This window comes from Hyperolius riggenbachi, chromosome 3 (genome assembly GCF_040937935.1).
Source record: "Hyperolius riggenbachi isolate aHypRig1 chromosome 3, aHypRig1.pri, whole genome shotgun sequence".
In the NCBI taxonomy this organism is placed as follows: Eukaryota; Metazoa; Chordata; class Amphibia; order Anura; family Hyperoliidae; genus Hyperolius; species Hyperolius riggenbachi.
In genome coordinates, this window is record NC_090648.1 from 341,236,373 (window position 1) to 341,252,364 (window position 15,992).

Genomic DNA, 15,992 nt, shown 5'->3' on the forward strand with positions numbered 1-15,992 from the left:
CTTGGGGGGGGGGGGGGGAGATGGGGAACTGGCTGGCGCTTCCTGAAGAGGCAGAGCTCTCTGCTGTAGCTCTGCCTCTTCTGATGTCAATCGCGGCAGATCGCCGCCTCTCCCCGCCCCTATCTTCCTTCACAAAGAGGGGCGGGGAGAGGTGGCGATTGATGGCAGGAGAGGCAGAGCTACAGCTCATAGCTCTGCCTCTTAAGGCAGCACAATCCACAACCACGTTGGTTGTGGATGTTTGCCCAGGGATTTGGGGGGGCTGCAGTCCTCGTTTTTCGGCAGGGATGCGGCAGTTTACCGCTGATGAGACTTCTGAAGCGAAGTAAAAGGTAAATATAGCAAATAAAAAATTTCCTTCATATTCTCTTTAAACATAACTAGGCAGATTTACCTGACTTCTGTGCTGGCTGGTCTGGCTTGCTACTGGGCATGCTGGTCTGATGCCAGGTTGTCTGGAGGTCCCCCCAAAGCATTCCCTGATCTTCTAGTGGACCCTCTCACCCCACCACAACTCCCAACATGCCCCAAACAGAAGAACCACAGCTCCCTGTATGCCACCACAAAGGCATTGCAGCACCTAGCATGGCTTCACAGCACCCAATATGTCCACATAGAGGCGCCATAGCACCCATCATACTCCCTATTGCTGTGTGCTGTGGTGCCATGCGGGAAGCTATGGTGCCTCTATGGGCCATGCTGGGTGCAGTAGTGCCATATTGGGTGCTGCCAGAGCCGGATTTGAACTTTTTGCCACCCAAGGCCCACTATGACCAGCTGCCCCCAGACCAACAGCATCCTAAACTCCCCCTTCCCCCTCACACGCCAGGGATTAGATTGTAGGGTCCTCTGAGGACAGTTAGTGACATGATGGAAGGGATTAGATTGTAAACTCCTCGGGCGGGCAGCACATTTGGTGAGTGACAGGCGGCTCAGAGAACACTAGTGCCTGTTTGCTGCCCCTTCATCCCCTGAGTGCCAGATCCGGCTGTCGGCAGACGCCCACTGCCATGTTTAAACTCTGTGTTGCAGGACAAATGTTCGACACGCTAACTGCTAATGCCACCAGTGTCGGACTGGGAGGTGGAAAAACTGAGGAAATCCACCTGCTGGCCAAGCAGCAGTAACCCTGTGTTATCACTCCCAATAGAAACCTGCAGCAAGTATTCACTGTGAGCAGCAACACCTGATTACTGCTGCTTGGCCAGCAAGTGGATTTCCCCAGCTTTTCCAGCTCCCAGTCCGACACTGAATGCCACCTTGCTGCCCACAGCCCACCCCTTGCTTTCCTAGTGCCCTAGGCCATGGCCTATGTGGCCTTGCCAGAAATCCGGCCATGGGTGCTGCGTAGTGCCATGCTGGGTGCTGTGGTGCTTCTTTGGGGCATGCTGGGTACCGTGTAGTGCCATGCTGGGTGCTGTGGTGCCTCTACTCTGTCTGGAGGACATCCAGGGCACCCCAGAATAGATCCAGGGCATGTGCCACTAATCTTTGGGGCTAGCTACGCCCCTGACCAGCACAACCCTAAGAAGACTGACAAGCGGAAATCATTATTGATAAGTAACATAAGTGTTAGATGTAGGGATAACGTAGGAGTGTTACAAGCAGTGAGGCTTTTGGTACTAGTAGCAGCATTGACGTTAGTGATAGAAGTAGCGGCAGGTGTAGCACTAGTAGGAAGGCAAGTGTTAGGTGTAGCGGTAGTAGGAGGATTGGTGTTAGGTGCAGCAGTAGTACGTAGGTTAGTGGTAGGTGTAGGGGTAGTATGAGGGTTAGAGTTAGGTGTAGGGGGAGTATGAGGGTTAGTCTGAGAGTAGGGATTAGGAAAAACATTTAACTCGAGAATTTTGAATAGTATGGTATCCGTAATAAAAAATTACTGATACTATCAGTAGCTTCTGACAAACTCATTAGCCTCTATAGAAAATGTACAGGTCCAATACATACATTCAGCTTACTAAGCACATTTGTAACACAGGCTTGCTTAAAGAGAAACTCCGACCAAGAATTGAACTTTATCCTAATCAGTAGCTGATACCCCCTTTTACATGAGAAATCTATTCCTTTTCACAAACAGACCATCAGGGGGCGCTGTATGACTGATATTGTGGTGAAACCCCTCCCACAAGAAACTCTGAGTACCGTGGTACTCCTGGCAGTTTCCTGTCTGTGAACCTTGTTGCATTGTGGGAAATAGCTGTTTACAGCTGTTTCCAATGGCCAAAAAAAGCATGCAGCAGCTACATCACCTGCCATCAGTAAAAATGTCACCATGTAATAAATGTCAGAATGTAAATCAGGGATTTAAAAGATTTTACAATGGGCAAACACTGACTAAATCATTTATACATAATTATTGTAAAAATGAAGCTTTTTTTTACTACATTATTTTCACTGGAGTTCCTCTTTAAGGCTACTTTCACACTGGGGCATTTCAATCCCTTTAAAAACAGGATCACAATGGAGAGGAAAAGTCGCATCACACATTTTGTGTGTGGAGTGAATCATAGCTAGGGTGTTTGACACCCGGTGCGGATAATTTACCGACAACCCCCCCCCAAAAAAGCAGCGCGCAGCGGCAAAAAAATGGGTGTGGACATGACATCACATGGGTGGGGGTAACTGTAATAGTAAGGCAGTGGGCTAATATAGGTAGCCAGAATAGTTGCCTCCAGCATAGGTTAGATAGGTAGGTGCCCCCAGACTGTACATACAGGATTACTTCACTTCAGCATCTAAAGCGCATGTTATGCAGCACCGCAGTGCTTACATTGTGTTATGCCAATGGATCCATCGCACTGTACTGCGCGTATGAACATACTATTACAATATAATTGCATTTTGTTAGCAATGCTATTATACTGTCCGACGCAATTCAACACCCCAGTGTGAAAGCACCCCTGTGCACAGCTGCAGACACGCAGAGGTACACAATGGATTATTTCAGTTCTAGTAGGCAACACTTATAATTTATACCTATTACTCACAAAAAAAAGCATATGGTGAGAATTTAATATACCGTATATATATTAAAAGAACCAGTTGACTATTATAAAATTATTTATTTATTAGTATCACATTGAAAAAAGCATAGCTCCTAAAAAAGCCCTTGCACACTACATAAAAGAGAGGAACTATTGATATACGCATTGCAGAGCTCTGATAATTGTACAATTTCTTTATTTGGCATATCGGTTATACAACATACAGTACATGAATTGTGTTGCAAGCATAAGCCAGTACTTACAATTTCAAATATTCAACATTATTGCTTTCAGACTATGCAGAATATGCCATGTTCGATCTTGTCTGTTTTTGAGAACCAATTAGACAATCAATTAACTACAATTTGTTTTGACTATATGTAAATTTGGATGCAATAGTTGTAGCCATTTTTGACTAGTCCAATTTCAATCAAAAAAATGCAATTAAATTGTCATCAGATCTGAAAAAAATATCACATCACTAGATCAACTCTAACTTGAATGCTGCACATTTAGTAGTACATTGCTAAACACTGACATCTTGTGGCTTGTTAAGGATACAGCAAATATTTTATCGTTCTAGCTCACTAAGAATGTACCGTAATTAAAGTACAACAAAAAGGAGACTGAATTTATAGTGGGGACAGCAAGTGACATACTCTGAATAATATTGATAATTTCCTTTTTTGTAAAATGCTTTGCCACTTACTGATATGCATGTTTTACTGAATCAAAATCAATTTTCTGATGATTGTTGACGATTGCTACGTACCACTTTCAGTATGCAGACACTGAAATGTGTTTGAAGAGGAACTCTGATCTTCTATAAAGTCTCCCATATACATTACAGCCTCTAATTAAGTTTACTTTTAAAAAATAAAGCTTGCAGATAGCTTAAAGAGGAACTTTAATGCAAAATTGAACTTCATCCCAATCAGTCGTCGGGAGCTCTTTTCCCAAGCAAAATCTTTACCTTTTCTCTAATAGTTCATCAGGAACGTCAGTGTGGCTGATTTTGAGGTGAAAAGCCTCCCGCAGTGTGATGTCATTGCCATGCCATGGCAGTTTCTTGTTTGTCTGCATTGTGGGAAATAATGGCTGTTGCCAACCGCCAAGCAAGCAGCATCTCCTTTCTTGGTATCAACTGTTTAGCCTAAAACATTCTTTGGGCCTGAGCCCACTAACGCAGTTGTGTCCGCTTCTGTCCGCTTTTCAGCATCTTTACCATTGATATATAACTGAAAAGCGGACACAACTGCATCAGTGGGATCAGGCCCTTAGTGGGTGTGTTTATAGATAAGGACAGTTAGTGCTGTCTGTTTTTTTTTTCATGCCTGCCAGCAGTAAAGATGCTGACCTACAGGCTTATGGTGGATGAAACAACATGTAGGAATTACTGGGCGAGTAGCAATCCTTTCTTGATCTATGTTCTATTTTTTTTCTATGATCTACTATTTCTTAAATTCTCACTTTGCAATGTCTTGATTTATAATTTTTCACCTAATAGTATATATCAGTAAAGTTCCTCTTTAAAATACTATTAATATTCTGATGACATCAATGTTTCAGCTCAGCAGTGTTAGCGGTAGGGCAATGGGGATGGGCATTCAGGACTGCTCTTTTTATGATTCCTAGCTGCGACTATTTCCTGCCTGCTAATATCCAGCTGACAAAGCTCAATCTAATGGCTGGTGTTTGTTTATAGTTCTGATAGCCAATAACAACAAGAGTAGAATCACAATAATCACTGTCATATTCACTGTCAAAATATAGGATACACAGTCATATTCTTTAACTTCTGCAAGGAAATATAAGAATTAACAAACAAGCAAAGGTACTACAGTATGATTTATACTGGCATTAAAGTTGGTCAATGAGCTGGAAATAATACCAGCTTGCATGCAAATTATATGCAGTTTCGAATTGGCCTAATTCAGTGCACTTCCTGTCCTTTTCGATTGGCCCAATTCAAAGCTGCATACCCTTTGTATTAGATTTGTATGCAAGCCCAAATTATTTGCATATCATTGATCATGTCTAGTTTGTACATATATGGAGAAAACTAGCTTTTTTACATTTTGCTCAGAGTCCCTCTTCTTTATGCCAGTACCAAGGTTGCGGACCCCTTTCATCTTTCCTAGTACCAAGGTTATGCAAGAAATAACTTTCATTGACTGACATTATTACCTTAATGTAAATTCTTACGATGGTCAGAAAACGTAACAGTGCGCATCAAATTCAATTGCTGAAAATAAATTACAATCCAACTGCTTCTGTAAAAATTAAATTGCGTTCTTCTGCTGTTTGTTTAATTGTTTTGTGCCTTCATGTATGATATAATATGTGTATGCTTGGATATGCATATTATATATTTATGTGTTTTATATGTGTGCACATTGTTAATTATCATCTTCTTCCTTTTGATTCCTGTCTGTTTGCTTTATACTTTGCATTGTGTGTGCATTTTATGTCCCTTTCTCTCTTCTTTATGTACTTGACTCTAGGAACCAGCTCTGCTTTTTTGCTTCATGATGCTTTGCACTCCTCAGAATCCATGTTACAACAGAACAATATAATTTCAAGTGAGTAAGCTTAATTTTTGCTGCATCAGCCAATATGTGCATGTTGTCAAACGGTTTAGGGCGTTTAAAGAGATTCAATCACGGCTAATTTAAAAGGAATCATCATTTTCTTAAACCAAACAAACATAAATATTTTATTAGCAATTACATTTTTACAAAAGGATCTTCTTATTTTTCTTGGAACTTTTTTTGTTAAATTCAATGCTGTTAGTATGCTTTTGACTTGGTTATAAGGTAAAAAAAAAAATACTTTTAATTATTGCAAACTATAGCATCTTACATTTCTGCCAGTGTGGCAGACTGGCTGGAGGCGTGCTGCTTTGATTCCGCGGCCAGAGTCACATGCCTGTTAAAGAGTTGTTGCCGGAGAAAATAAACGTGTGGATCCTTGTTTGGGAGTGAATATTCTTGATGTGCAGTGTACAAGTGACCGGTTGGGTTCCCTATTGCATTCCCATTAGAGGTGATTGGAAATTGCGCAGCTGGGTTGTGGAAAATTAAAAAATAAGATGGAGAGCCTGCAGCTTTTTAATCAGTTCAGTGAGGACTTCAAACAACTCCCAGTGATCTAAAAGACTCTGCAATCACGATGTCAAAGAACTGTGAAGTAAATTTGAAGAAGAACCTCAGGCCTCCATCAATACAGTCAGCATTAAAGTTATAAAACATAAGAAGAGCGTGTTTGCTATTTTACACTAATGGCCAATAAATAAGGGGTCTGAGAGAGACCCCTAAATTGAATTGCTCAGTTATTGCAGCAATCAGATGACAAACATAAGATGCTTGCAAGCAGAACAGATGAGCACTCCTATGCTCATGGGGTTCAATTATGTTCATTTGTAGCCCCTATAGCTGGAGATGAGAGCTGGTGTGGCTCAAAAATGTAACCGCCAGCAACTTTTGTAAAGATAAAAAAATGAAAATCGTTTTAGTTTGTATCGCTATTGTGGGTTCCTGAGACTAGTAGGTTTCATATTAAACTCCTGGAGGTCTTCAGAGAAGGTGGTAAATGAAGATCTTCCCTTTAGGTACACAGATAAAAATAAAACCCAAAAGAGACTTAAACTCCTTTTAAGTCTTTCATACTAGGAAGCGGGCTCCTGGTGGCAAGATTACTGCAATTACCATATATATTCCGGCGTATAAGATGACTGGGCATATAAGACGATCCTCCAACTTTTCCAGTTAAAATATAGAGTTCGGGATATACTCGCTGTATAAGACTACCCCTCTTTCAACACACCAAATAAAAAACAAACAAACATCATATACTGGTGCTATGTATGAACAGATACTGGTGCTGTACTGTATGTGGTACCCAGTATATAACATTATACAGGGAATTGACTGGTTGGATTGGTCAACTCTCCCTCTCCCTAAGCGTATTGGTCAGCTCTCCTTGTCTCCCTGTTTATCAGAGCGGTATGAAAGAATAGATTGCCCTGTGCCTATAAAACACGCCTCTTTTACCCTTCTGGCCCACCCTTGCAGGGCCGTTTCTAGGGGGGGTGCCTGCCTATCTAACATATACTGGGGGAAACTATACTGGCTACCTATACTGCAGGCAACTACCTGGCTAACCTATACTGGGGGCAACTTTACTGGCTCACCTATGCCTGGCCACCTATACCCGGGGGGGGGACCTATAGCTGGCTACCTATACCGCGGGGGGGGGGCACAATTTTTACACCCTCACCCTGGGTTCATTTTAGCCTAGAAACTGCACTGCACCCTTGTATCCTATTTACCTTCTTCTCTGTCTCTCAGATCTTGCACTTGTGCGCCTGCAGTAGAGTCGGTAACAGGATAGGGCGTATCACCCGGCATCAATGACACCTGGCGTATAAGACGACCTCTAACTTTTGAGAAGATTTTATGGGTTAAAAAGTAGTCTTATACCCAAGAATATACAGTACTTTGATCAATATGATCTTAAAAATGTGCACTAAGTTACATCCGTAAGGTGTCTGTGGCAAATGTATTAATTTTTAATTGACAATACTTCTTTCAGTTGCAGCTAACGTGGGCCAAATCCGAAGAGTGCCGCTGATAGTTGGCAATGGTTGTTCTAAACGGTGCCCCAAAAAGAGTTTTCAGGCTCTTTGGCACTCTTTTGAATGTACAGGGTGGGCCATTTATATGGATACACCTTAATGAAATGGGAATGGTTGGAGATATTAACTTCCTGTTTGTGGCACATTAGTATATATGAGGGGGGAAACTTTTCAAGATGGGTGGTGACCATGGTGGCCATTTTGAAGTCGGCCATTTTGAATCCAACTTTTGTTTTTTCAATAGGAAGAGGGTCATGTGACACATGTGAAAAACAATGGTGTGCTTGGTTTTAACGTAACTTTATTCTTTCATGAGTTATTTATAAGTTTCTGACCAGTTATAAAATGTGTTCAATATGCTGCCCATTGTGTTGGATTGTCAATGCAACCCTCTTCTCCCACTCTTCACACACTGATAGCAACACTGCAGGAGAAATGCTAGCACAGGCTTCCAGTATCCGTAGTTTCAGGTGCTGCACATCTCGTATCTTCACAGCATAGACAATTGCCTTCAGATGACCCCAAAGATAAAAGTCTAAGGGGGTCAGATCGGGAGACCTTGGAGGCCATTCAACTGGCCCACGACGACCAATCCACTTTCCAGGAAACTGTTCATCTAGGAATGCTCGCACCTGACACCCATAATGTGGTGGTGCACCATCTTGCTGGAAAAACTCAGGGAACGTGCCAGCTTCAGTGCATAAAGAGGGAAACACATCACATGTAGCAATTTTGCATATCCAGTGGCCTTGAGGTTTCCATTGATGAAGAATGGCCCCACTATCTTTGTACCCCATATACCACACTATACCATACATTTTTTTGTTCCAACAGTGTTGGAGGGATCTATCCAATGTCGGTTAGTGTCACACCAATAGCGGTGGTTTTGTTTGTTAACTTCACCATTCACATAAAAGTTTGCCTCATCACTGAACAAAATCTTCTGCGTAAACTGAGGGCCCTGTTCCAACTTTTGTTTTGCCCATTCTGCAAATTCAGTGCGCCAATCTAACAAGCAGTTTGCTAACTGTAGCATGGGAGATGGGTGGTCTGGTAGGGTGTCTTGCATTGAAATCTGCTGCAATGACCCGGTTACTGCATTCACCAGACATCAACACAATTTCTATCCACTCCTCACGTGTAATCTCGGGGACATGTCAATGGCTGTAAACAAAGAGAAACTTGTAAATAACTCATGAAAGAATAAAGGTACGTTAAAACCAAGCACACCATTGTTTTTCTTGTGAAATTACCAATAAGTTTGATGTGTCACATGACCCTCTTCCTATTTAAAAAACAAAAGTTGGATTCAAAATGGCCAACTTCAAAATGGCTGCCATGGTCACTACCCATTTTGAAAAGTTTCCCCCCCTCACATATACTAATGTGCCACAAACAGGAAGTTAATATCACCAACCATTCCCATTTTATTAAGGTGTATCCATATAAATGGCCCACCCTGTAGATTTCTTTTCCATTAAGTTCAATGCATTCAATTATGCTCTAAAGCAAAAGCAGAAATTCAGCCGATTTTATTTTTAATCTCCCTGAAAAAGTCTGTTTATTACTACAAAATACAAGTCAGTGCATACCTTTCACTTCATCCCCCCCAATATGGAAAAAACAAAAGGCAGAGCCAGAGGCAGGCCACCTGGCAGGTCTGTTCGAGGTCGCGCTGTCGTGATTTCGTGCGGCCCTCGACCAAAGTACAGTGTTCAGAACAAGGCACGTGTCATCAATCAGGGCGTAGTTGACTATTGAACACAGAACACCTCATCTTTCTCTGCTTCCGCACGGAAGCGTGACATATCTTCCTCCTCCTGCTCTGATTCTGGCACCACACTTAACACTCAGTCGGCTGCCACCACCAAAGTGCCATCACCCCAGGGCTCAGCAGTGTGGACATTTTTTTGTGTGTCTGCCTCAGATGAGAGCAATGTCATCTGTACTCTCTGCCACCGAAAATTGAGCCGTGGAAAGACCAAGACCCACGTAGGGACAGCTACCTTACAAAGGCACATGATTACAAAGCACAAACTGCAATGGGATGACCACCTGAGGAAAAGCAGCACACAAAAGCAAAGCCACACACCGCAGTGGAAGATACCAGGCCACAATTTTTTCTCAAAAAAGGCGATGCCTAAACTGTACCGTGATGTTGAAGTGGTGACATCTCTGGCACACAGCGTTGGGTCAAGGGTCCATCTGACCCCGGATGCCTGGTCTGCAAAGCACGCTCAGGCCTGCCCGAAGACTAAGTCAGTCCCCACACACAGCATCTCTGCCTGCACGCTGTGTGACTGCCTGCCCCAAGACTAAGTCGCTCCCCACACAGCATCTCTGCCCGCAGGCTGGTTGACTGCTTTCTCCGCCACCACCAACGGGGTCCAGGACTCCAGGTGGATTCCTGAATTTTTAAGGCCGCTGCTAGCAGCGGCCGCTATAATAATTTTTCTGGTGCGTGTACATGCCTGCCTAATTTTTCTGGCTGCACTTCAGCTGCAACAACAAAACAAAAGGCATGCACATGTGCCCATTCCCCTTCGTGATCATTACCTTGCCGCAGTGAAGGGGCTTGCGTATCACAATGAAGCAATGACCGCCGGCTATGTCAGTGTCTCGGGGGGGGGGGGGGGGGGGGGGCACTCCCACAATAATAAGGTTGTTGCTTCATTGTGGACAGACCAAATTTGATCAGCTGGACAATCACTGTTCAGTCATTCAGCTACCTCAGCCCGGCGACCATATGGGCTGGAAAGCCGCCATAACCTGCACTCTCATCATGGTGCGCACCAGTCCAGCACGGCCATCACTACACAAACAGCTGTTTGCAGTCACTGCATACCTTTCACTGCATCTTTGACTGCACATTGTATTATACCTGCACTGGCGTATCCAGACGGGGGTTCTGGATGTATGGAACACCCCCCTGAGACTCCTGTACCTTTAAAAAAAATTCCCTGAAATCGCTGAAGCAGACAAGCTGGTAAATATACAGAGGCTTGCCTGCAGGGTCTGTGGGAAAAACTCAGCTCTTTCCCTATTGTAAAGACTGCATGTAGACAGCTACATAAGGTATGTCACAGATTGAAACGTTTTTGACAGTCCCTAAACTCCAGGAGGGCTGCCTGCAGCTTGTGTGAGAGGCTGACCATCCCTTACATTCTCCATACCCCTATGGACGGTATACCTATATAATTCCCCTATTCCCACAATCCTCCCCACCATGTTGTTAATGTTTTGTTTTTGCTTTGGCAATGCTAAATGTATTTGGTCCTGCCAATAAAGCTTTTTTGGATTTGGCTGGCAGGGACAGGAGACACAGTACATGCAAGTAGCCTCTGTGTGATGTGGGACTGCAATACAGATACGCTATCTGCTCTATCTCAGTCTCTCCACTCCACCTGGGGGGCAATCTCCCCCCAGGCCCCCTTTCATTCAGTGATTTAGGGCTGGTGTCTGGTGTATTCAGGTTTGTTGTTGTAAGGCAATGCAAAATACTAGGCTAGCTGATAAAACTGCAATTAAAGGGCAGGCAAGCTGGTATATATACACAGCATGATGCAGAGCTTGCCTGGAGGGTCCATGGGCAAAAATCTGTCTCTACCCTATGTCATAATGACTGCATCTTGTTAAACAAGCTGAACATTTTTTGTCAGTCCCTAGACTCCAGGAGGGCTGCTTTCTGACTTGTGTGAGACTGGCAGGGACAGGAGTCATATTACAGGCAAGTAGCCTCTGTGTGATGTGGGACTGCAATACAGATAATGCTCCATCTCAGGCTATTCTCAATTTCTCTCCACTCCTCTTCTCTCTGGGCTAGTGCTGGGCTAGTGCACGCCAAAATCACAATAGCAATCGCTAGCAATTAGTGAGTGCGATTTTCAGAGCGATTTCAGAATGAATCACTCAAAAAAATGCTGCATGCGGTATACCTGCGATTTTGAAAAAATCACAACGCTGCTGTGGGAACACCCACATAGGGTAACATTAGCCAAGCGCTTTTCAAATCAATGTTGATTTGAAAAACGCTCAGAAGCCCTCTTGGTGTGCACCAGCCCTCCCTCATTCACCTTTGTTTCCCTCTTCCCCTAGTGCTGGCTGGCTGTGTCTTCTTGTCATACAGGAAAGCTAAATAAAAGTGCAATCCTGGTGAGGCAAATTATTATTATTTAGTATTTATATAGCGTCGCCATCTTCCGCAGATGCATATATCCCTGCATTATATGGGTATCGCTTGCGCTATGTGACATGTGACATATTCCACTGAATTGTCCAAACTAAGTCTATCTCCCGTTCCTCTCTCGGGGAGTTGTTCCAGCGCTGTCCCCTGTTCAAATTTGCTGCTTCCAGAAGCCCTCAGAAACACTTGTGTCCTTGAGTACTTCCAAAGATAGGCAGCTCCGTAATACGCCAGCGCACTTTTGTGCATGGGCAGTATGGACCCACCTGTATTCAGAAGCACTCAGGGACATAAGTGCTTCTGGACCTTTCAAGAATCCCCCCCCTTAAAAATCCTGTGTTTGCCCCTGACCTGGCAGTCAGTGCATACCTTTCACTTGAATGGATGGCAGACTTGCCCTCCATAACAGATTCTCGTTAAAGGATTTAAAGTTGATTCAGCTCATGTACAGCAGGGCCTCGAAAGTCCTCCTGTATTGTTATTTTTGGTCACTACCTCGGGATGTGCATGCCAAGCCTGCTGCCTTCCCTGGATGTGTGGTAGCCATCCTGCTCCTTTGCCCACAGAGTGCCTGCTGCCTTCCTTGGATGTGTGGTGGTAGCCGTTCCTGCTCCTTTGCCCACAGCATACCTGCTGCCTTCCTTGGATGTGTGGTGGTAGCCGTTCCTGCTCCTTTGCCAACAGCATGCCTGCTGCCTTCCTTGGATGTGTGGTGGTAGCCGGTTCTTAGGCTCCCACTCCGGACCGGAATCAAACCAGGATTCCCCGGCCATTACCCGTGGTCACCATTGTTCTGAGAAAGTACCTTCGAAAGTTTCACACAGTTGAACGAATGGCAGACTTGCCCTCCATAACACATTCTTGGCAAATGCTTTCGATTTGGTTCATCTTGCACTGGGTCAAGGGTTCATCTGACCACAGATGCCTGATCTGCAAAGCACGGTCAGGGAAGGTACATTACTTATACAGCAAATGGGTCCTTACTTGGATGTGTGGCGGTGGTAGCCGTTTCTCAGGCTCCCACTCCGGACCGGAATCGAACCCTGATTCCCCGGCCATTACCCATGGTCACAATGGCAGACTTGCCCTCCATAACAGATTTTCGTTACAGGTAATGAACAGCCAGCAGAAAATGTAATTTCAAAAAATTGATGTAAGCTTTAACAATGGTAGAGAAAGAACCATCGAAAGTTGATAAGGCGGTCAGACATTACCTGATATCACTGAGGAAGAGCAACCAGTCCAGCGGGGCCGTCACAACACAAACAGCTGTTTGCAGTGCGTTACACAGTGAGTTTGGTGTGTCAGTGTGAAGCAGTACTCTAATTACACTCCCTGATTGATGTATACACATGCAAGATGTTTTAAAGCACTTTAGGCCTGCAATTTAGCATTCAATGTGATTTCTGCCCTTAAAACGCTGCTTTGTGTCAAATCCAGATTTTTCCCCAGGACTTTTGGCGTCTATCCCACTCATCCATGCAAAAACTCAGATGTTAGACCCCTTGAAACATCTTTTCCATCACTTTTCTGGCCAGCATAAGTGTTTCTAGTTTTCAAAGTTCGCCTCCCCATTGAAGTTTATTGCGATTCGCGGAAGTTTGCGCGATCCGAACTTTTGCGGAAGTTCGCGTTCGCGGTTCACAAACCGAAAATCGGAGGTTCGGGCCATCTCTAATCTTGTTTTCTCATTTGCAGATTTAAAATATATTCTTCTTTGTTGCTACACTTATGTTGTCTTGCTTTGTGGTTTTGTGTCACCTTTTGTGTCATTTAATTCAGTCCCATGGTTTCCAAGGACCATTCAAGATCTGGACAAATTTGCCAACCAGATTCTAAGCTATGGATCAGAGCTGGATGCGGATCACCCTGTAAGTAGATTTGTTTAAAAAATACTTTTGATAATGTTGCATATTTTTTATTGATGTAGAATTTTAGTCATATCTAAGGGGCAGGTTTATGAAAACAGGGTGATTTTCTCTTACAAGTAAGATCTGAAGAAAAAAAACCCACAGAATTTTTGTCATGACATGCTGATTACAGTGATAAAGATTGTAAATATATAAGTAAATTGCATAGAAATTAAAGCAAACCTGAGCTGAAAATGACCTAATGAAATAGACAATTGAATCTATCCTCCTACTCCTAAAAATATTTAGAATCCCACAATTTTATTTTCTGTTTAAAAGCTTAAAAAGTAGGTTTCATTGTTTTTTTTTTATTGTTGTGGCATGAATGGCAGTCTTTCACACAGACTGGCTAAGTTTAGAGCCACAATCTATGAACTATTGACCTTTTTTATCCATCGTGTGCACTCAAAAGATTTTTTCTACCAGGAAAAAAGTTTCGTTGTAATTGATTGTAATTCCTTCAGGCAGAAAAGATAAAAGGAAAACAGCTAAGTTATATGTTTACATTATTATTATTATTGATTTATAAAGCGCCAACATATTCCGTGGTGCTGTACAAAGTAAGAAACAAACATGAGGTGCATAATACAGACAATGGTGTACACTAATATACAAGATACATAATTAGTGACAAAATATAAAAAAATGATACAGCATACAGAGTACAAAATACAGAAGTGGTAATGACATTGATAAATGTAACACGATGAATAAAATGTATAATGATTTCCAAGACACAAAAGGGGGAGAGAGCCCTGCCCTTGCGAGCTTACAATCTAAAGGGAATGGGGGGAAACAAGAGAAGGGGTAGTATACGATAAAATATATAAAGGCATTGTGTTTTAGGATACCTAGTAGGAGTGCAATTTGGTCTTAGAACAAAGGGAAGTGGCCTAGGGTAGCGCATATGCTTGTTGGAACAAATGAGTTTTTAGAGAGCGTTTAAAAGTAACAAAGGTTGGCGAGTGACGGATGTGTTGTGGGAGGGGATTCCAGAGAAGGGGTGAAGCGCGTGCAAAATCTTGTAAGCGGGAATGTGAGGAGGTGATTCTTTTTTTTTAACAGTTAAACTTTATTGATTTTATACAAGACACAGAAGATAGCAAGTACAGTTGCACAATGATTTGTTCATCCAATAAACCATGAGCTTATACAGTTCCAGATATCAGCCGTGCATATATCATAGTTAATTATAACTTCATATTTGACCCATGGTATTAATCAATTCAGTGACACAATACATCGTAGATTGTAATAATTCTACATTTCTTTATTGTGCGAAAAGGAAATAATTAAGAAAAAGGAAGAAGGAAGAACAATGATCAGAAGGTCAAGGAAGATAAAAGATGAGAAGAGAAAGCTGTCCATCCCCCCCCCCCCCCAGGCCCCCCAGTCCCCCTCAGCGCCACAGTAGCCTGGGTCTCATTCTAGAATGGGAATGAAGTTAGGATCTGTAGGATCCATTATTTTAGATTCCCAGATGCCCCACACTTTGGCGAATTTCTTAGGGCTACGTCTATTCAGATACGTGATCCTGTATAAAGGTAGCTGATTATTAATTGCTTTCACCCAGGTACCTATGGTTGGGACAGAGGGCTGCTTCCATAACTTTAGTATTTCTTTTTTCGCCTGTAAGCATAGTATCCTAATCAGAGTCTGCCTATTCCTTGAGATGGTGATATCCTTAAAGTGACCTAAAAGCATCACTGATATTGTGAAGGGTAAAGTTAGTTGCAGTAATTCATTAATCAATGCTAAAACGTTTTCCCAAAATGGAATAATCTTGGGACACGTCCAGAATATGTGCACAAAATCTCCTAAGTCGGTAATACACCTCCAGCATCTATCAGAATTGACTCTAATCATTCTATGCATTCTTTCTGGAGTATAGTACACTCTATGCAAGAATTTGGTTTGTATTAGTTGATCCCTAGCTGATATTACTGCTGTAGGAATGTCCATTAGTATCGTGTCCCAGTCTTTGGTGTCCATTTCAGGAACGTCTGTTAACCACTTCCGGTAGCACCTATCAAGCCTATGATTATTTATGCTTATTAGTTCTGTGTATATGGCTGATAGAGGTTAGAGAAGATCTTTGGTCATCAGAAGATGTTCTAGTCTATCTGTTTTTAAGTCAGGGGGTTGCGACCCGAACTGGGATTTATGGGCGTGCCATAGCTGTAGGTATCTAAATAGGTATTTATTAGGAAGGTTATATTGATCCTTCAGGTCAGCAAACGTGAGTAGGGATCTGTCACTCTGGATATTTACGATAGTCT

General features: G+C 42.9%; 1 protein-coding gene across 1 annotated transcript in view; it reads left to right on the plus strand.

The window, feature by feature from the left end:
* The window catches only part of PAH (phenylalanine hydroxylase), a 120,880-nt gene that overhangs the window by 43,406 nt on the left and 61,482 nt on the right, over positions 1-15,992 (plus strand). The window contains exon 4 of the mRNA XM_068276940.1: positions 13,586-13,674. Within this exon, the coding sequence (XP_068133041.1) occupies positions 13,586-13,674 (89 nt within the window). The remainder of the gene's footprint in view (positions 1-13,585; positions 13,675-15,992) is intronic.